This window comes from Nerophis ophidion, linkage group LG04, assembly GCF_033978795.1.
Source record: "Nerophis ophidion isolate RoL-2023_Sa linkage group LG04, RoL_Noph_v1.0, whole genome shotgun sequence".
In the NCBI taxonomy this organism is placed as follows: Eukaryota; Metazoa; Chordata; class Actinopteri; order Syngnathiformes; family Syngnathidae; genus Nerophis; species Nerophis ophidion.
The window spans coordinates 64,480,667-64,503,768 of NC_084614.1; the positions used below are offsets into that span (position 1 = coordinate 64,480,667).

At 43.3% G+C, this 23,102-nt stretch overlaps 1 protein-coding gene across 1 annotated transcript; it reads left to right on the forward strand.

Annotated features, from left to right (window-relative positions):
• The first annotated feature begins 310 nt into the window (after positions 1 to 310).
• nop16 (NOP16 nucleolar protein homolog (yeast)) lies at positions 311 to 23,002 on the forward strand. The gene is made up of 5 exons (XM_061898804.1): positions 311 to 518; positions 831 to 939; positions 16,734 to 16,800; positions 16,904 to 17,010; positions 20,656 to 23,002. Exons 1-5 carry the CDS (start codon positions 412 to 414, stop codon positions 20,797 to 20,799), a joined length of 534 nt encoding a protein of 177 aa, XP_061754788.1. The 5' UTR covers positions 311 to 411; the 3' UTR covers positions 20,800 to 23,002.
• The last annotated feature ends 100 nt before the right edge of the window (positions 23,003 to 23,102 follow it).

Genomic DNA, 23,102 nt, shown 5'->3' on the forward strand with positions numbered 1-23,102 from the left:
TTTTTCTCTACGATTATATTTCCCCTCTTTTGTTGAGAAGAGTTGTTGTTAATTTGTGGGTGGCAGGTTATAGTTTGCTTTGTGTATAATCGATTTGGTAGTGATTTAGGGCTATATAAGTAAACATTGATTGATTGATTGATTGATAATCTTTTTTTTTTTTTTTAAACAGCAAAACTTTATAAAAAAATATTTTTTTACTACATTTACTCGTAAAGTTTTGTAGTGTAGTATCGGTTACTAAGGAATAAAAATAATTTTAAAAAAACTTCGGAAAAACGAATTCGTTGGTTGGGGGAAAATCACATGACCGGAACTAAACTCACGCACATCCTCTCTCTCCACGTTGCCTTCCATTGCCGATGATAACACGTATTTCTTATCGCTGTGATTAAAACACACATTTAAGTCATGGCGAACACCAAGCGGTCCAACAAGAGGAAGAAGTTCGATTATGATAAAAACAGGAAGAACCTGAAGAGCAGGGCCATAAAGAAAGCCAAACCGAGGATAGAAATGTAAGCATGGTAGCTAATGCTAGCTGTTAACCGTTTTGCTTTCAAGTACCCTCGAAGTAAACTTGTTGTTGTGTTAGCAGCTTCTCTGCTATTCTGGGATATATTTGCGGTACACAACTTATTTTACTGATCCCTTGCCAATCTTCATCTCAAATTGTGGACTTTTTTTTTTTTTGTAAAAGTTAATATCGACCCAGTAAATGGTGTAGACCGGCACCATCCCGTTGATCTACTTCTATATTATGTCGAATAGTCCTTCGGTTTTTGTCTGCACTACGATTAATTTATTTATATTTATGTTTGCTTTCACAGGCAAGACATTCGAAATGCATGGGACCAAAGGAAGTCCACATCCACGAACCTGAGGGAGATGGGGCTGTCATTTGATCCAAATCGCAGTTTACCAATCAAGAAAGATAGTGTAAGTACTAGAGATGCGCGGATCGGCAATTATTTCATCTGCAACTGCATCACAAAAGTCGTCATCCTCCCGCCATCCACTCGCCCGCTGTTTTATATTTAATATAGACGATGCAAGGCATTAGTGAGGTTAGAAAGCTGTTGCCTGTTAAAGAAAGGAGACTGATCCAATGGAGCAGAGACATTCAATGCGTGCCACACATTAATATCTCTTGGCCACGCATTAGTGGCTAAGAGATATTACCTTAACGTAGTAACAATAGCCTTACATTGTAGACAATCGGAGATGCGCTTCACTTAAAAGCGAGGCCAAATAATTAACACACAGTAGTATATCTTGAATAGTAAAAAAACACAACAAACAACGCAATTGCCTTAATTCCTTTGCATTGTAGTGCGCCCAAACAACACGTAACCATCAAAATTATTCAGCTGACCGAAGTCAATATAGGTTAGACATGGGCTTATTTGGTATAGCCTAGGTAACGTAGACTAATTCGTTTAACATATCCAACCGTATGTCTACCTACTTTTTTTTTTTTTTTTTTTTAACACTATGAAGGAATAAAATGGCATCTACAGTGCCAGGATTTAGGCGAGAGCGCCTGTCTTCTAAAATGCGGCCTGCTGCGCTGAAGGAGCGCTCACTTGCGGCACTTGTTGCTGGGACGCATAGGATTCTCTTGGCAAGGTGTTGTAACCCTGGGAATGATTGTCCTTGTTTCCCGCAAAAAGGAAAGTAGATTTTCCTCTGCTGATCCATCGAGATGGAAGTTTTTAGTTATTCGCGTACCATGTTTGCTGTCGGCGTTGCCATCTTTTTCTTTTTCTCTTCTTCTTCTGTTAAGTTGTGTTGTGTTGTGTTGCAGTGCCTGATGAATAATTGACTGTTTCAAAGAGTGCTGCTTGTTTTTCGCATGTGGGTAACAACATTTAACTATGTATATATATTTCCAAATCGGTTCAACCGCCACCCGCCCGAATCTATTTAAAATCTATTTTTTTCGTCATGTCACCCGCCCGACCCGCGGTTTATCCGCGGACTCTGCGGTTGTGTCCGCAAACCGCGCATTTCTAGTAAGTACTGTAGAGCTGGGTAATATGGCTGAAAACTGTATCATGATGTAAGTGTTTTGTATCGGTCGGTATCGATAGTTGGGAAAAAAAAGACCCACAGAAAATACGGACCTGGAGAAAAATGCAGCAAATGTATTGATTGATTGATTGATTGATACTTTTATTAGTAAATTGCACAGTACAGTACATATTCCGTACAATTGACCACTAAATGGTAACACCCGAATAAGTTTTTCAACTTGTTTAAGTCGGGGTCCACGTTAATCAATTCATGTAAACATTTTTATTTGAACTGCAACTTTCGTTTGATTATAATCTCCTCCGCTATCAACTCAGAAATGAAATGTGTATACAGGCATAGAAAAACACTCAATGTAAACTCAATTTTAAAATCACAATGAACACTTAACAATTACCTCTTGAAATGTAAGTGCACAAGTAATAAATATTTTAGAAAAACTTACTGAAGTGCTACAAAAAATGCAAAGTGTGAAAATGTAAAAGTAGAGAAACCTGTAAAGAACTCTAATTTTATTTTGTCCCCAGGTATAGTGTCAGGAATTGACGAGTAGGGATGATGTTTGATAAGAAATTGAGTTTAAACCCATTATCGAATCCTCTTATCAAACTGATTCCTTATTGATTCTCTTTTCGAATCCAGATAGGTTGTCGTATATGGAAAAAAAGACAATATTTGGTTTAACAAAAGCTCACTTTTTGTTTTATAAGAAAAAATTAAATAAATATTGACTGTTACCCCCCAAAAAAATATATGACTGTTGTTTCCCAAAGTATATTAAGTGGGATTTTTCAGAAAGACAAATATATACAGTAACACAAAAACAACCTGTCTCTGTGATCACTATAGGTGTATAAATAATAATATAGTGTTAAATAAAATCATTCCCTTGGGCACATGAATTGATTAACGTGGACCCCGACTTCAACAAGTTGAAAAACTTATTCGGGTGTCACCATTTAGTGGTCAATTGTACTGAATATGTACTGTACTGTACTGTACATTGCAATCTACTAAAAAAGCTTCAATCAATCAAAAAACAAAACTCAAAATAATACAGCTCTCCAAAAAGTGCACTTTTTTTGCTATTAGAACATACTATTTACACACACTATGACACTAAGAACACCACAGTCATGAATCAACAATTCTTCCCCCCTTACATGAGAGCGAAGCCTGGCAATAATTGCATATTGCCTGTTCTGCCCTCACTATACGTGTTGAGGTTATACAGCTTGGCAGACAGCTAACAAACAATCCAACGCAGTTTAATCCATTTAGGCTCTTTATTGTTGTTGATCTTGCTTTATCTTTTCCTATTTTTACTTTTGTATTGCACTGGACTGTTTTTTTTTTTTTTAAACTGAAATATCCATCCATCCATCCATCCATCATCTTCCGCTTATCCGAGGTCGGGTCGCGGGGGCAGCAGCCTAAGCAGGGAAGCCCAGACTTCCCTATCTCCAGCCACTTCGTCTAGCTCTTCCCGGGGGATCCCGAGGCGTTCCCAGGCCAGCCGGGAGACATAGTCTTTCCAACGTGTCCTGGGTCTTCCCCGTGGCCTCCTACCAGCTGGACGTGCCCTAAACACATCCCTAGGGAGGCGTTCGGGTGGCATCCTGACCAGATGCCCGAACCACCTCATCTGGCTCCTCTCGATGTGGAGGAGCAGCGGCTTTACGTTGAGCTCCTCCCGGATGGCAGAGCTTCTCACCCTATCTCTAAGGGAGAGCCCCGCCACCCGGCGGGGGAAACTCATTTCGGCCGCTTGTACCCGTGATCTTATCCTTTCGGTCATGACCCAAAGCTCATGACCATAGGTGAGGATGGGAACGTAGATCGACCGGTAAATTGAGAGCTTTGCCTTCCGGCTCAGCTCCTTCTTCACCACAACGGATCGATACAACGTCCGCATTACTGAAGACGCCGCACCGATCCGCCTGTCGATCTCACGATCCACTCTTCCCCCACTTGTGAACAAGACTCCTAGGTACTTGAACTCCTCCACTTGGGGCAGGGTCTCCTCCCCAACCCGGAGATGGCACTCCACCCTTTTCCGGGCGAGAACCATGGACTCGGACTTGGAGGTGCTGATTCTCATTCCGGTCGCTTCACACTCGGCTGCGAACCGATCCAGTGAGAGCTGAAGATCCCGGCCAGATGAAGCCATCAGGACTACATCATCTGCAAAAAGCAGAGACCTAATCCCGTGGCCACCAAACCGGAACCCCTCAACGCCTTGACTGCGCCTAGAAATTCTGTCCATAAAAGTTATGAACAGAATCGGTGACAAAGGACAGCCTTGGCGGAGTCCAACCTTCACTGGAAACGTGTCCGACTTACTGCCAGCAATGCGGACCAAGCTCTGACACTGATCATACAGGGAGCGGACTGCCACAATAAGACATTCCGATACCCCATACTCTCTGAGCACTCCCCACAGGACTTCCCGAGGGACACGGTCGAATGCCTTCTCCAAGTCCACAAAGCACATGTAGACTGGTTGGGCAAACTCCCATGCACCCTCAAGAACCCTGCCGAGAGTATAGAGCTGGTCCACAGTTCCACGACCAGGACGAAAACCACACTGTTCCTCCTGAATCCGAGGTTCGACTATCCGGCGAAGCCTCCTCTCCAGTACACCTTAATAAACCTTACCGGGAAGGCTGAGGAGTGTGATCCCACGATAGTTGGAACACACCCTCCGGTCCCCCTTCTTAAAGAGAGGGACCACCACCCCGGTCTGCCAATCCAGAGGTACCGCCCCCGATGTCCACGCGATGCTGCAGAGTCTTGTCAACCAAGACAGCCCCACAGCATCCAGAGCCTTAAGGAACTCCGGGCGGATCTCATCCACCCCCGGGGCCTTGCCGCCGAGGAGCTTTTTAACTACCTCAGCGACCTCAGCCCCAGAAATAGGAGAGTCCACTACAGATTCCCCAGGCACCGCTTCCTCAAAGAAAGACGTGTTGGTGGGATTGAGGAGGTCTTCGAAGTATTCCCTCCACCGATCCACAACATCCGCAGTCGAAGTCAGCAGAACACCATCCGCACCATACACGGTGTTGATAGTGCACTGCTTCCCCTTCCTGAGGCGCCGTATGGTGGTCCAGAATCGCTTCGAAGCCGTCCGGAAGTCGTTTTCCATGGCTTCCCCGAACTCTTCCCATGTCCGAGTTTTTGCCTCCGCGACCGCTAAAGCTGCACACCGCTTGGCCCGTCGGTACCCGTCCACTGCCTCCGGAGTCCTATGAGCCAAAAGAACCCGATAGGACTCCTTCTTCAGCTTGACGGCATCCCTCACTGCTGGTGTCCACCAACGGGTTCTGGGATTACCGCCACGACAGGCACCAACAACCTTGCGGCCACAGCTCCAATCAGCCGCCTCGACAATAGAGGTTCGGAACATGGTCCACTCGGACTCAATGTCCCGCACCTCCCTCGTGACATGTTCAAAGTTCTCCCGGAGGTGTGAATTGAAACTCTCTCTGACAGGAGACTCTGCCAGACGTTCCCAGCAGACCCTCACAATGCGCTTGGGCCTGCCAGGTCTGTCCGGCATCCTCCCCCACCATCGCAGCCAACTCACCACCAGGTGGTGATCGGTAGAAAGCTCCGCCCCTCTCTTCACCCGAGTGTCCAAAACATAAGGCCGCAAATCCGATGACACAACTACAAAGTCGATCATGGAACTGCGGCCTAGGGTGTCCTGGTGCCAAGTGCACATATGGACACCCTTATGTTTGAACATGGTGTTTGTTATGGACAAACTGTGACGAGCACAAAAGTCCAATAACAAAACACCACTCGGGTTCAGATCCGGGCGGCCATTCTTCCCAATCACGCCTCTCCAGGTTTCACTGTCATTGCCAACATGAGCGTTGAAGTCTCCCAGTAGGACAAGGGAATCACCCGGAGGAGCACTTTCCAGTACTCCCTCGAGTGTACCCAAAAAGGGTGGGTATTCTGAACTGCTGTTTGGTGCGTAAGCACAAACAACAGTCAGGACTCGTCCCCCCACCCGAAGGCGAAGGGAAGCTACCCTCTCGTCCACTGGGTTGAACTCAAACGTACAGGCTTTGAGCCGGGGGGCAACCAGAATTGCCACCCCAGCCCGTCGCCTCTCACTGCCGGCAACGCCAGAGTGGAAGAGGGTCCAGTCCCTCTCGAGAGAACTGGTTCCAGAGCCCTTGCTGTGCGTCGAGGTGAGTCCGACTATATCCAGCCGGAACTTCTCTACCTCGCGCACTAGCTCAGGCTCCTTCCCCCCCAGTGAGGTGACGTTCCACGTCCCAAGAGCTAGCTTCTGTAGCCGAGGATCGGACCGCCAAGTGCCCTGCCTTCGGCTGCCGCCCAGCTCACAATGCACCCGACCTCAATGGCCCCTCCTATGAGTGGTGAGCCCATTGGAGGGATGACCCACGTTGCCTCTTCGGGCTGTGCCCGGCCGGGCCCCATGGGAACAGGCCCGACCACCAGGCGCTCGCCATCGTGCCCCAACTCCGGGCCTGGCTCCAGAGCGGGGCCCCGGTGACCCACGTCCGGGCGAGGGAAATCTGGGTTCATTTCGTTGTAATTCCATAGAAGTCTTTGAGCTGCTCTTTGTCTGATCACTCACCTAGGACCTGTTTGTCTTGGGAGACCCTACCAGGGGGCATGAAAACCCCCAGACAACATAGCTCCTAGGATCATTGGGACACGCAAACTCCTCTACCACGGTAAGGTAGCAGCTCAGAGAGGAGTAAACTGAAATACACACTGACAAATGTATAAGCTATGTGATTCAATTAACATATCGAAATGTAATACAAAATATGTAAATATTAGCTTCACACAAATATACAGTACTATCATCAAACAAATACTTCTGAGTGTTGAAACTATTTCAATGGTGGAAATATACGACTGGCAGCCATTTTAAGTCCTCAAAACATCCATTGAAACTGCACAAAAATCGTTTTTCAATAAACATCTTAGTATCAAACTTAACCACTTTCTACCTTAATATTGAGTTACATAAACAAGTTAAACAGTTTACTTACAGACTTATCTTTTCCAAGGCTTGTAAGAGCTAACACAACTTGTCTACTTCTCAATTGTCTCAACCCGGAAGTTCCCAAACTAATGACGCGTAGCACTTTCATATCGCCGCAAGGTGTCAGTAAGAGTCTATAATCAAATGGGCATAATAATACAGGTCCCACAGGGCATTTCCTGTACGTGGTAAGGGATTCGTTCCCAGGGATTCCAATAAAGAACCAACTCTTTGTCTTTACTATAGTCGCCTCGATAACGGGAACCGGTTCTCAAAAAGGAATTGCGGTCCATGGAATAGGTTCTTTTCTTACCGAACAACCAGGAGAACCGATTTCGAACATCATCCCTATTGACGGCCCTGTCTACATTAAGCCGAATAACTCCTTAAACAAATAATTATTTAGCCTAAGCCCTGTGTCAGCCACACTAAACCATCGCTTAAGGTTCCCCTACTTGGATAATTTTTCTCGAATCTCTAGCTCTTAGCTTTGTATGGATTCATCGATCGTTTACAAACTGAGTTTGGAGAGGATGTGATGCCAGAAAGACCGTGCCCCACACAGGAAGTGACGTCAGAAAGAACGCGCCACAGCCAGCTTCATATCAGACGCTTGTGGAAATCTCACATGAATACCTTAAAAGAAGGAGATGTGCACATGCAGCTATTTGGGGTACAACACATCTCAGGCGGCAACGTAGCAATTTTGAGTGATGGTTTTGGATAAGGCCTGGTGGGATATGTTTGTCAGCAAGTGTGTTGTTGTGCCTGAAAAATTGTCCGCGCCGACACGGTAGTTGACAAGGTTCTTTTTTTCCCTCTTATCTTTAGGGGTATAACGGTACACAAAAATTTCGGTTCGGTTCGGTACGTACCCCGGTTCAGAGGTGACGGTTCGGTTAATTTTCGGTGCAGTAAGAACAAAAACAAAATATATATTTTTTGATTATTAACAAATTTGCTAAATCCTCCACCAAAAATATTTTTCTTAGTGGAATATTTGATGTGAAGTAATCGGAAACTTAGGTCAATAATTCATAATAACATTGATTTTGATTCAATATTATGTTTTGAACAATGACAGTTTGAAAGAAAAAAAAAACAGCTTTGTTTTGTTAGTCACCGTTGCAACTTTTTCTAAATTACATTTAGCCTTTAAGCTTTTTTATTTCACTTTTGTTAATTTTTTTTGTTTGTATTAATAGTATTTTTATAAAGTGCCTTGGGCCTTCAAAACATTAACTGCGGGCCACAAATGGCCTCCGGGGCACACTTTTGACACCCCTGTTAAAGATAATAAAAAATTAAATCTGATAAATCTATGGATAAAAAGCAGAGCCTGGTGACGCATGCGCAATTATCATAACTCTCTCACTCTCTGTCTCTGCCCCGCCCTCACGAATGCTGCCGCGTGCAGCACATTTTTTTTTGTTTTTAACTCCTTCATAACCCTGAACGAACATTGAAAATACATGCAAGCCTAACTTAAAATGCCGGACATTCAAGGCATTTAAGAAACTCCTCCTGGACAGCTCCGAAAAGAGGACGTATGGTCCGTCTATCTACCAGTCGTTGCTAGCATGCCGTGTGTTGTTGTTTTTTTGATTGATTGAAACTTTTATTAATAGATTGCACAGTACAGTACATATTCTGTACAATTGACCACTAAATGGTGACACCCAAATAAGTTTTTCAACTTGTTTGAATCGGGTTCCACGTAAATCAATTCATGGTGCCTCGGTGTGCAATGTTTACACAACGTGCGCGCGGTGCGCTTTTTAATATGTCCGTGTCGTTCGGTACACTTCCAAACCGAACCGAAACCCCCGTACCGAAACGGTTCAATACAAATACACGTACCGTTACACCCCTACGTATCTTATGTGACATTCATCCTCCGCTGTTGCCATTTCTAATATAAAGTAGTGTAAAGTTCTATATCAAGATACAGGTGATGGAATTCCTCTTTGGCATTGCTGCCTGATGCACCTCCTCCATTGCCTTTTGACAGGTGTGCTGTGACACCCCACTGAACACCTCTGTGGGTATAAACGGGTCATTAGCTGGGGGAAACCATTCATCAAAATTTCGATCCTTTAACCCCAGAACGTCTCATGGAGGCGGAGCGATGGCAGGGATGTCTCCCTGCCACCCACTTTTGATGCCCTGGGTGTTTGCACCCCAACTCTTATTCTTCGTCCTTAGCCACAGCCAGAAGCTGCCTTTGTCCGCCTCCTTCGCCAGCTGTTTCATGGCTTTCCGATGCCTCGCTCCTGTGCATCCAATGTCTTGGAGAAGGCGGGCAGTTGAAGAACCAACAAAGCCCGTACACCCCACTTCCACAGGTCAGATGACGGCTTTTCATCCAGCCTCCCTGCACTCTGCTGCCAGGTTAGAGTAATTGGCTCGTCCTCCGCTAGGGCTGGGCGATAAAACAATAACAATATATATCGCGATAGACATGTGATCGATTTCAATAGAAAATGGGGTTGATAAAACGTTCGATAATTTCACTGAGTTCTGTTAGGAAAAAAAAGTAAGAAACGCATAGCCGGAACCGCACGGCATTCTGGGGGGTGTAGGCAAATGAAGTGCTTTAGCCTTTCGACCTTTCACGGCCGAGCCTGAACTGCAAGGCATTCTTGGAAATGCTAACGGGAAAAAAAAAAAAGCAACGATTGATTGATACTTTTATTAGTAGATTGCACAGTTCAATTTATATTCCGTACAATTGACCACTAAATGGTAACACCCGAATAAGTTTTTCAACTTGTTTAAGTCAGGGTCCACGTTAATCAACGAAACGGGAATATGAGTGCGGCAGCACGAGAGGAAATTGTAAATAAAAAAGGAAACGTCACGTCACCAGTTTGGCAGTATTTTGGATTTTTTAAGTCCGATACGAATCAGAGTAATACTGTCTGCAAACTTTGCAAGGTCGTCATCCCGACCAAGTCTTGGAACACGACAAACTTATTTTACCACCTGAGCCGCTCTCACCCACTAGAGTACAGCAGCAAACAGCCACAACATCAGCCGGTGCTAGTGGAACAGCACCGAAGCGGCAACAACAGACCACAATCGAGAGGTACTCGGCAGCAGTGCCATACGACAAAAATTCAAAACGTTATAAAGAAATAACGGATTCAGTGGTGTATCAATTAGCGAAGGACATCCTACCGCTCAGCATAGTTAAGAAGTCTGGATAAGCATTTATTTAATGTCAATATTTGCACATCGACCAGTATTTTCATTTATTTGACTGTTTTTCTTAATGCTGACCTTGTTCTAGAGGTTAAAGGTTATATTTAAAATAAAAGTATTTAAATTCAGCCTTTTTTCTCCTGGTCTTTATGTAGAATAGTTTTTTGTTTTTTTTAATCAATAATTATCGATATCGACTGATATGAAACACTTATATCGTGATACATTTTTTAGTCATATCGCCCAGCCCTATCCTCCGCTCATAAGCAGCCTTCAACCCTCCCTCCCATTGGACAGTGAGCTCGACCAGAAAACCCCTCTTGCGAGCCTCTGACCAGAAGACCGGGCCGTAGCGATGTTTTGACGATCTCCCTGGGGAACTGGAGCTTCTTCCCCAGATCAACCCTCATGCTCCACTCATTTCCTGGTGAGAGGAGTCTCGCTGTAGATCTCTGGCGGGGGGGTTTGGCACCCTCTCCAGCCCTCGCAAACTGGATTGGATGTCTGGCTGGAGCGGAAGGTATGCTATTCGCCTCCTTTCTGCAGGTCTCTGACACCTCTGCCAGCTTCCTCAAGACTTGGTCGTGTCGCCATCTGTTGCGGCTTTGCGACAATGCAGTCATGCAGCCTGACAGGATGTGCTGGAGGCTTGCATTGACGGTGCTGCAGAGGGGACAGGTCTTCTCGGCACCAAACCATTGGTGGAGGTTTCGGGGACAAGGCAATGTGTCGTACGTTGCTCCGATCAGGAAGCGGAGTCTGGCTTGGTGGACCAGACCAGAACATAGACCTGTCTGTGAGACCTTCCCATGATGTCAAATGACCTTGCTGGCCCTGGGACATCGTTCTTGCCACTTCTGCCACCACCATGGTTCTCCGGTCTTTTTTGGAAGCCTTTGACCAGAACAAGGGAGCCTTGCCACTCCCAAGGCCTGCTTGGCCTTCCTGAACTCTGCCGACCACTTCAGGGTGCTTCAGCCTGCAGATTGCCGTGTCGACCTCTTCCTGCGCTTTCCACTTTCTTCCTGTTCTTATCTGGGTGCCCGCTGCTCTCACCAGCAGGTCAGTGGATTCCCTCACCTCCAGCACCAGCCGAGCCTTCTCTTGCTTGTATCCCAGGCTGATGCATCGCAGTGGTAGTTGAAGCGAGTTCCTACCAAAGAGGCCTATGTCTGAGAAGCACCTTGGTAGTCCCAGCCACTGGGTCACTGTACTGTTCCTTGATGTCATTTTACCAGCTCAGGTTTGGTAATAACCAGCTTTCCGCTTCTCTTGTCCTCTAACAGCTGTCTCACATGCTTGAAGGGATTTTTGAAGAAGTTGCTCCTTTCTTTCTCCTTCTGCATTTGCGAATGCACTCAGCCCTCTGTAGGCCGGCAAGATCTTTCCTCGCCTCATCCCACAGTGGCTTCAGGCCCTCCTTCTCCTTGCTTCTCAACTGTTTCCTGAGTTGACGCCGCCTCTTCACCAACTGCTCGATTTCTCTCTCCCTCCTTCCTTTCTGCATTGGACCAGATATCCGCTTGTCAGCGACTACTCCAAATCTGCCTCTCCATTCATCGTACAGGATGTCTCCAATGCGGTTCAGCTTGGTTTCCACCTGGCCACGCAGTGAGTGCTCCAGGATAAGGCTGAGGTCCTTGTCCAGCTTCTGCCAGACCGCAACTTTGTTTGCTTTAGGCCATTTGACCAACTGCCTCCTTCCAGGTTCTTTCCTCTCTGCTCTATGGCTTTGCTCCTGGTTGTTGGGGTTGCTTTGTGTTCTGTGTGCGTCTTCGTCAGTGCCACTCTCAGAGGCATTGGTGTCCACCAAGGGCCCTCCTGTGTCCTCCGCCTGCCTTTCCGCAGCAACGGTGTATCCCTCAGCACTGTAGTTTGCCACCTGGCTTTGGGTTCCTCTTGTCTGACCCGCGTTTGCAGTGCAATATTGCTGATGGCCTCCCTCTTTGCACTTTTTCCTTTCCTGATGGATACGCAAACCTCTGAAGGTGGTCACCTTCTCCCACCCACACCTGCATCTTCTCATGATCTTAGACTCTTTGTCGGTGTCCGTTCCAGTCGTTACCAAGAAATTTGTCTGATTTGGCCCTTCTTCCACCCCGCCTCTCGGAGGGCCATCGGGTTGTTTTTTCTTTGTCTTCGTAGTAAGTTTAGGGTGTCCCTTTTACAGGACAAGTGGGGGAGGTAACTAACCTTCCACTCCCGATGCAGACTTCCCTGCAGTTATCCAGTCTTTCCTGGTTGTCTTCCAGACTTCCCTGGATGCCAACTGCCCTTTCACAGTAGTCACTGGATGCTTCCAGATTGAACATATCAAGATACAGATGATGGAATTCCTGCTGGGCATTGTTGCCTGACTCACCTCCCCCAGTGCCTTTTGACAGGTGTGCTGTGACACCCCACTGAACACCTCTGTGGGCATAAACGGGTCATCAGCTGGGGACCACCATTCATCTTACTTATATCCGTCAGTAAACTTGCAATGAAAGCGCTAAAACATACCGGCGTAGTGAGTTTACATTATTCACCCAAGTTCCGGTTGGACGTTTTTTTACGGGATACATTTCCGGTGTGGTTGTTTCTTGATGAGGAGATACTGCTCTGTTATTGATTTAAATAAAGTCTGAATGTACGGCTGCAACTAACGATTAATTTGATATTCGAGTAATCTGTCGATTATTACTTCGATAATCAATTAATAATCGGATAATAGATACAAACTACATTTCTATCCTTTCCAATACTTTATTTTTGAAAAACAGCATACTGGCACCATGTCCTTTTGACTTGCCAAATAAAACAAAGCAAGTTTTACAAAAATTTTAACTTTTTTTATTAAGTGCACCATTGTCATGCACAATCGCAATAATTTTGCTTAGTATAATTTCAAACCTGGTTATTACCTATTCCAACCATTCTGCAATGTTGGATGCTGAACGTCTTTCCTCTATTGGCATGGTCGTAAGGCAGATTGACTTCACGTTCCATTCGTCACGAATGTAGTGGCATGTATTGCCAAGGTAGGCTACACTTGTCCACACATCAGTAGTGAGAGCAGTTTGGCTCTGGGTGGCTTTTATGTCAGTCTACACTGCATGGAATGTCTGATCGTACTTCCTCTCCATCAGTTTGGTAAAATGGTTCCTCGAGGGAAGAGTGTAACCAGGGTTGAGGACGTGAATCATTTGTCTAAAACCTTCATCCTCCACCATTGGTAGTGGCCTCATGTAAGTTAGCAACTTATTCAGGATAGCATCAGTCAATGCAGCCGCTTGCTGTGGTGTGCAGACCTTCCTTTGTACCAAGTCGCTAATGCTGGCTTGTTTCTTTCTGAAATTTAGAGAAGCCATATTATGAACGTACATAGTAGCATCATTTACATGTAACTCAATACATACCCAGTTGATTTAATTAATAATTTCTGACGTAAAAGACAAATACGCCACCACATTAAAAAAACAGCTAAATTAAATAAATAGACATTGGAGTTGCAGAATACCCCAATAACAACACAGAAATGTAACTCATCAGATCAGAACTGGATCAGATATAGTACACGTTTCTGTTGTGAATAATAAAGGATTCACTTTAGGCTACCTAAGCTCTCACTGGATCGGTTCGCAGCCGAGTGTGAAGCGACCGGAATGAGAATCAGCACCTCCAAGTCCGAGTCCATGGTTCTCGCCTGGAAAAGGGTGGAATGCCATCTCCGGGTTGGGGAGCAGACCCTGCCCCAAGTGGAGGAGTTCAAGTACCTAGGAGTCTTGTTCACAAGTGGGGGAAGAGTGGATCGTCAGATCGACAGGCGGATCGGTGCAGCGTCTTCAGTAATGCGGACGTTGTACCGATCCGTTGTGGTGAAGAAGGAGCTGAGCCGGAAGGCAAAGCTCTCAATTTACCAGTCAATCTACGTTCCCATCCTCACCTATGGTCATGAGCTTTGGGTCATGACCGAAAGGATAGGATCACGGGTACAAGCGGCCGAAATGAGTTTCCTTCGCCGTGTGGCGGGGCTCTCCCTTAGAGATAGGGTGAGAAGTCCTGCCATCCGGGAGGAACTCAAAGTAAAGCCGCTGCTCCTTCACATCGAGAGGAGCCAGATGAGGTGGTTCAGGCATCTGGTCAGGATGCCACCCGAACGCCTCCCTAGGGAGGGGTTTAGGGCACGTCCAACCGGTAGGAGGCCACGGGGAAGACCCAGCACACGTTGGGAAGACTATGTCTCCCGGCTGGCCTGGGAACGCCTCGGGATCCCCCGGGAAGAGCTAGACGAAGTGGCTGGGGAGAGGGAAGTCTGGGTTTCCCTGCTTAGGCTGTTGCCCCCGCGACCCGACCTCGGATAAGCGGAAGAAGATAGATGAATGGATTTAGGCTACCTTTGAATAATAGAATGTAATATTCCAGCACCTTCATAACGTTTAGTTATACTAAAGTGTCACTCAAGTTTAAATAGATTTTTATAGCTTTATTGGGCCCGGCTACATTGATCCATTATGAAACCACCCTGAGATATTTCTGTCCATTACGTTTATTTCCAAATTGGTAAACGTGCGTTTTCTCTCTCAAAACGGTGTCAAATGTGCCGGAAACACATTATCAGCCCCGCGTTGCAACAAAGGGATAATGTGAACGTTACTCACAAAAAAACTGAACTTATGAAAGACTGTTGCGACTCGTAACAACACTGAAAATGAAGTCGTCACACTATCCAAAAAGTTCCTAACACTCTGAAAGTTAATACACAACAGTTGCTGCTGCGCTTCCTTAAAAAAAAATTTCCTCGTTAACAAAATATTAAAAACACACAAAGACGGACACAACGGATCAATATACTCGGACTATGGACTTAAAAAAGTTACGTAACGTGATTTCTTCTCTTCATCCATGGCTCCTCTTCAGGTGCTCTCAAAGCAATGTTGTCCTTCCGTGCTACGCGACGTCCATGCTGCACGTTTTGCAGTAAACTGTCTTCTTTGAATTCTTTAATGTGAAGTGTTCCGACACTTAGGTCGTACACCTTTATCCATTGAAGCAATAACCTCGAGATGTTTCTCCGCTGAACTATCCGTACTGTTGCCCACTGCCATTTTTCGAATGTTTCCAGGTAAAGGCGACGGCGTGGTCACGTGAGCTGCACATCATCAATGTTTACTTATATAGCCCTAAATCACTAGTGTCTCAAAGGGCACATCATTGGCTCACTGCCACCACATGAGACGTAGCCTCAGCGCCGCCCTGGCTCTGTTTTGTAATGTTTTTGTACTTATTTTGATTATTGTTCCTCAGCTGTTTGTAAACGTTGCAGTTTATAAATAAAGGTTTAGGGGAAAAAATAAATACAATTTAAAAATAAATAAATAAATAAATAAAAAAAGAAGAGCCTCAGCGCATGCGCATTGCACACATCCAACGAATCGATGACTAAATTAATCGCCAACTATTTTTCTAATCGATTTAATCGATTAGTTGTTGCAGCCCTATCTGAATTTCATTAAAACAGTGAGCGCCATCTTTTGACACATCTTCCACTCCCGTCCTTGCACCCTACACCACTACAACAAACATGACGGGGAGAAGACACTGCCATGTAAATAAGACCGCCCACAAAACGGCGCATCCGGAAGCGACTGTCAGAAAACGACTTGAAGATGATCTGTAAAACATAATCTATGGAACATTTTGACCAAAGAACCACCATTACATGTTATGTAGACCACAAAAAAGTGTTTTCAATTCAGAAAGAAAAATAATGATATGACTCCTTTAATGCCTCCTATAATCCGGTGCGCCTAATATATGAAAAAGGACCAATTTTCAGCAGTCCGCCTTATAATCCGGTGTGCCCTATGGTCCGAAAAATACAGTACTGGTTTGAATATAGTAAAATGTTGATTTACTTGTGACTGAAAAACATTGTCATTTTACACCAATCGGCATCATTGTATACATGACATACTTCTAATTCTCCGCGAATGTGTAATTCTCTGGACATGTGTATTGGCGTTGAAAATATCCAGTATTAGTTTAAAAATGAGAAAAGAGGAACTAAATTCTATAGTTGTATGTGGTTGCTTCAATGCGAGCAACACTCCCTTTTTAAAAATGTCTTTATAATATATTATATCTTGCAAATTGTTTTAAATTGCTTGAAATATGGCACATTCGTCTGTCTATCTGTGTTGGCACTGTGATGAGGTGGCTACTTGTCCAGGGCGTACACCGCCTTTCGCCCGAATGCAGCTAAGATAGGCTCGAGCACCCCCCGCGAACCCGAAAGGAACAAGCGGTAGAAAATCGATGGATGGATGTTGTATTTTCAATTATAAGACACTTTTGGAAAGGGTGCACCTTGAAGTTCCTCTACTTGGCCATAAGGGAGCAACAAAGTATTGTATTTTCTGTTGAACATTGGAACATAATTGTTTTATTACAATTATTATTTTTATTCACTTATTTTCAGTTCTTTGGTCCAAGAAAAGAGACAAAAGCACCCGTCAACATTGTGACCAAACCCTATGTTGTCAACCGTAAGTTTTGGTGCCCTTTTGCACTTTCTTTGAATCCTAGTGGGCATAAATGCACCATGTGAGTCTGTACTGCGAAACAAACTGAAAACATGTTCTGTTCCAGGGTTGGAGCAGCAGGCCAGCCTGCCTGGCAAAGACACCAAGACGTTATCTTCCGACTTGATCGAGTATGTTCAACATATGATCCGAGAACACAAAGACAACTATAAGGTGAGCAGCATTGGATACTTGCGATCCCCACCATCAGTTGTTGTCATAGGGGTGGTCATGATGGTGTTATGCTTTTTCACAAAACAAGGTATTCTTCCGAAGTTGTACAATTTGGAAAACATCACCTGTGTGTGGAATGTGTGGTTATAAGCATTGAGAAAGAAAATACAGTGCATCCGGAAAGTATTCACAGCACTTCACTTTTTCCACATTTTGTTCAGTTAGAGCTTTATTCCAAAATGGAATAAATTCATTAACACCCTCAAAACTCTTCACACAATAAATATCCCATAATGAAAATGTGAAAATGTTTTTCGAGTATTTTGCAAATGTATTTAAACTAAAATATTAAGAAATCACATGTCCCCAAGTATTCACAGACTTTTTTTGCCATAAAGTTCAAAAGTGAGATGTGAAAAAGTTTTTCGAGTATTTTGCCAATGTATTTAAACTAAAATATTAAAGGCCTACTGAAATGAGATTTTCTTATTTAAACGGGGATAGCAGGTTTATTCTATGTGTCATACTTGATCATTTCGCGATATTGCCATATTTTTGCTGAAAGGATTTAGTAGAGAACATCGCCTAAAAAGTTTGCAACTTTTGGTGCTAATAAAAAAGCCCTGCCTTTACCGGAAGTCGCAGACGATGACGTCACAAGGGTGAGGGCTCCTCATGCCCTCACATTGTTTATAATGGGAGCCTCCAGCAGCAAGAGCTATTCGGACCGAGAAAGCGACAATTTCCCCATTAATTTGAGCGAGGATAAAAGATTTGTGGATGACGATATTGATAGCGAAAGACTAGAAAAAAAAAAAAAAAAAGGTTAAAAAAAAACGCGATTGCATTGGGACGGACTCAGATGTTTTTAGACACATTTACTAGGATAATTCTGGGAAATCCCTTATCTTTATATTGTGTTGCTAGTGTTTTAGTGATATTAAATAGTACCTGATAGTCTGAGGGGTGTGTCCACGGGTGTTTTGATGCCAGTGTCTGAGGGAAGTCAGGGCAGATACACGGACGGCGCAAACTCCACAGATCTCCGGTAAGAGGCGACTTTTTAACACAATTTTCTCACCGAAACCTGCCGGTTGACAAGTGGTCGGGAACCATGTTCGCTTGACCGCTCTGATCCATAGTAAAACTTAACCTCCGGGAATTTTTAAACAAGGAATAACCGTGTGTTTGTGTGGCTAAAGGCTAAAGCTTCCCAACTCCATCTTTCTACTTGTACTTCTCCATTATCAAATTGCAAAAGATTCAGCAACACAGATGTCCAGAATACTGTTTAATTGCGCGATGAAAAGAGACTACTTTTAGTCGCAAATAGTGCTGCGCTAATATTTCCTGACAGTCCGTGATGTCACACGCACACGTCGTCATGCCGCGATGTTTTCAACAAGAAACTCCATGGGAAATTTAAAATTTAAATTTAGTCAACTAGACCGGCCGTATTGGCATGTGTTGCAATGTTAATATTTCATCATTGATATATAAACTATTAGACTGCAAGGTCGGTAGTAGTGGGTTTCAGCAGGCCTTGAAGAAATCTCTTTTCCATAACTTTTCACAGCATTTCAATCAATCAATCAATGTTTACTTATATAGCCCTAAATCACTAGTGTCTCAAAGGGCTGCACAAACCACCACGACATCCTCGGTAGGCCCACATAAGGGCAAGGAAAACTCACACCCAGTGGGACATTGGTGACAATAATGACCCAGTGGGACGTCGGTGACAATGATGACTATGAGAACCTTAGAGAGGAGGAAAGCAATGGATGTCGAGCAGGTCTAACATGATACTGTGAAAGTTCAATCCACAATGGATACAACACAGTCGCGAGAGTCCAGTCCAAACACAGCAGCGAGAGTCCCGTTCACAGCGGAGCCAGCAGGAAACCATCCCAAGGGTAGCGGACCAGCAGCGCAGAGATGTCCCCAGCCGATACACAGAGGGACATAGAAGAAAAAGAAAAGAAACGGCAGATCAACTGGTCTAAAAAGGGAGTCTATTTAAAGGCTAGAGTATACAAATGAGTTTTAAGGTGAGACTTAAATGCTTCTACTGCCATTAAGTTCAAAAGTGAGATCATGTTTCAACTGATCATCCTTGAGCTGGAGCACAGGTAAACTCTAATTAAGATGTAACTTAATTAGAGTTACATCTTAATTACATCTTATTTAAGATGTAACTTAATTAGAGTTGACCTGTACTCAATACTTTGTTGATGCGCCTCTCCAAAGATGTTCAATCAGATTCAAGTCTGGGTTATGGCTCCGAGTGCCACCCACACTGTGTTAAATGTAACTCATTTTATGGTTTCACTATGTAATGCGCTTTGAGTCACTAGAGAAAAGCGCTATATACATGTACTTCACTTCACTGATTTTGTAACAAGAGGTTCCAAGAAAAATGTTTTTTGTTTTTTTGGTTATCAAAACTTAAATATCTGGTTGTCACCTTGACTTCATATGTCAAAACAATATTCTGTTTGTAAAAAAACAAAAACTATAATCAAATACAGTTGCCAATGCTAATTTTGTAACAAGGCTACTAGACGTTTATTATCATATATATATCACTATCACAAGTGGCCCTCTAAGGGCAGCCCTAATTGTGATGAGGCCCTCAATAAAAGCAGGTTTGACAACCCTGTCCTATGGTAAACTTTGTTTTGAAACCAGAACGTATTTTTAGTATGTCTATCATATGATTATTTTTTTAAATCAGATTAATCATATTTTGGAATTTGGATTCATCATGATTGTTTAAGAAAATACGTCAATATTTGTAAAAAAATTCATTTTTGGCAGAATGTCATCCACGAACATGTTTACAATATTTTACTTGGATGCATGTCATTTATTTGCACCATTTTGTGTGGGGAAAAAAATATTTTTGTAAGAAAAATTAAACAAGTGAAATTAGTCTCCTTACTCCTTGTGGCTTGTGCAGCCCTTTGAGACACTCATGATTTAGGGCTATATAAATAAACTGATAGATTACTCATTTTTGTGATGACATATGCATGTATTGACATATGCATTGATCTGATCACTAACCATATAACAGTTTGGATATAAGAGCTTGTACGATCATAATAAATTGCATGATTAATCTCAAGTTTTTCTGATTAATCATATAAGTTTACGTGTTAATTTTGACAGTCCTACTTTTTTGTTTTTTATACGGGGAGTAATGTTGTACTGTTTACAATTACACCGTGGTTATCTTTTTGTTACACTTGTTTGACTGTTGAGAGTGGGCCTTTAAATATTACCTGTACTGTTGGTAAAGGTTTTCAACAGGGAGAGCCTTGAAGTGAATGAATCATTTTTACATTTTTTGAGCTTGGCACAACTTTACGGTCAACATGCATCACCATAAAGCACAAATGTACGTGTTGTTCCTTCAAGGCTGCTGGAACTTCCGATTGAAAAGACACGCTGGAGAGCATATTGTACAAACAAACCAAGTGTTTTACTGAATGTGGTATGCAGCCCATATTATATATATATAAAAAGACCTTATTCAAACAGATTTTTTCATGGCTTTCAACAGCATGATCCTCAACACAATTCTTGGAATATATTTTCCTTGGTCTCACCAATTTGACTTGCTACTATTTTCACTTGTAGGCAATGGCCCGTGACGAGAAGAACTACTATCAAGACACACCCAAACAAATAAAGAGGAAAATTAACGAGTACAAGCGCTGCCACTCTGCGCACTATGACTCTTTCATCAGCTCGCTCGTCTCCCCTGAGCCGACGATCCAGTGAGGACATTACAGACTCCACAAGTGAGAGTACAAACATTTTTCGGAAGGCTAAATGGATAAGATCATTGCTAAACTTGTCAGGAGAGACTGTCAGCGTCTGCTGCAGGTGTTAGCTTGATGTGAAATCACATTTCCACATAAGGACTGAGAAATGTGTGTGTGGAGAACTATATTTTTTAATTTTATTACAGTTGACCCACTTTGCGTTGATTGTTGACAGCAAAACCTCCAGTAAAAAAATACATTAACCAATTAGAGGTCCATTAAAATTAAAGGAAAACACTTTCACCGGTCACCAATGGCAAAATATGTCTGCTTCCCAAAACACGAATGTTTATTATCATTATTTTTTTAACTCAAGTCAGTGTAGGCAGCATGGTGTCACAGGGGTTAGTGTGTGTGCCTCACTCCTCCTGGGTTCGATCCCTAGGCTCGGTGTATTTTTGTGTAAAGTCTGCATGTTCTCCCCGTGACTGCGTGGGTTCCCTCCGGGTACTCCGGCTTCCTCCCACTTCCAAACACCTGGGGATAGGTTGATTGGCAACACTAAATTGTCCCTAGTGTGTAAAAATGTGAGTGTGAATATTTTCTCGTGTCTCTGGTGGGACTTGTGTACCCTGCCATTTGCCCGACTGCAGCTGGGATAGGCTCTAGCAACCCTCTGCGATCCCGAAAGGGACAAGCGGTAGGAAATGGATGGATGGATAAGTCAGTGGCCTAGTAAGAAAAGTTAATCCAAAACTTTAGCCTGAAGGGGTCCTTCTAAATATCCTCACAATATACCGGTATTATGGTTCATACCGGTGTATTTTGGAAAAAATGTATATTTGAGAATGTACCGCCATACCGGTATCTTTTGATGTGCCTTTGTTGCGGCTCGTCAGGCACCATAGCTGAGTCGGGGTAGAAAAGGTCTAGCACGCGTCGAGTTGCTACTACGCACAGCTGTCGTACCTGCACCATATCTCGGGCGGCTGGCAAGGAGGAGCGAGGCAACGGCTACTCTTTATTGACCAGAGGTACACAAGCCAGGGAAAAGATTCAAAAGAGTAGCCGTCACAGCCGACAAACTGTTGCTGCTAACGCAGCTAAAGCTAGCAAAAATATCCATCCGTTCGTTATCTACTGCTTGTCCCTATCATGGGTGCTGGAACCTATCCCAGTTCAGTTGAAACCCTCAGACGTCACACGTTGCTTGGCAACACACCAGCTGCTGTCTTAAACATCTCAACTGCGTAAAAACTTATTTTAAAGGTTTTTTAATTTTTATTAAAGTAACTCATTAATTATAAATTACATTGATTAAATAGTATTTCCATTAGTAATGGAATGTATTTTTTGGTAACTAAAATTAATTATTTTTTTAAAGTAATTTTCAGAACACTGGTCATTACAGTAATGTGGTGTTGAGTATAAAGTAAACATTTCGCATGTTTTTTTAAAATACCATAATATACTGTTTATCGCCATTCGACTGAGATATTCCGGGATATCAGTTTAGGTCAATATCGCCCAGCGTAATATCCTCACTCATTTTTCCCTAATGACAAAACATTGCCAGCTTCCCATCAGTATTCTTTTCCACTTTATATTGGACAATTTTTTGAAACTACTTCATTTTACTTCATCTTGAAGTAAAATAATGTTTTTATTTGGAGTATTTACACTTTAAAGGCAAGTTTGTATACTTGGCCCCACTCCCTTTTTTTAAACATTGAAATACAACACACAGATGCAACTTTATCCAACATCGAAGTCAAGCAATTGTTTTTTTTTGTTTTGTTTGTTTTTTAATGAAAACTTTTTTTCTGCATGGTTTGATTTGGGAAATGGTATTGCTCGCCGGTGACAAATACTGAGGAAAATAAAGTGAAATGCATGATCACATTAGTTTAAGGCATATGTGGGATCATTTAGTAACAATATTTTTGTGTAGCGTTTGTCATTTTAACTGAATTTAAGGACCAGTGATTACTGTTCTAAAAACAAATCTTCGACCGACATGTATATTCTTTCAATACAGCCAACATTGTTTGAAAAAACAACCGAATGGTCTTTAGCACCTTAGAAAATAGACAAATATACTTTGGACAAGCGGTAGAAAATGGATGGATGGACTTTATTATAATATCTCAAGTCTATTGTGTGCTTTGATATGTCCAAATAAAATGTTTCCACAATAAATGTTCATATTGTGTAACAGAGCAGCTATGTCACACTTGTAATTCATAACAAACTTTTATCTTTTATTTGCACTAACCAATAGAGCCACCTGCTCTATGAAACCTGCTGCTTGTGGAACGT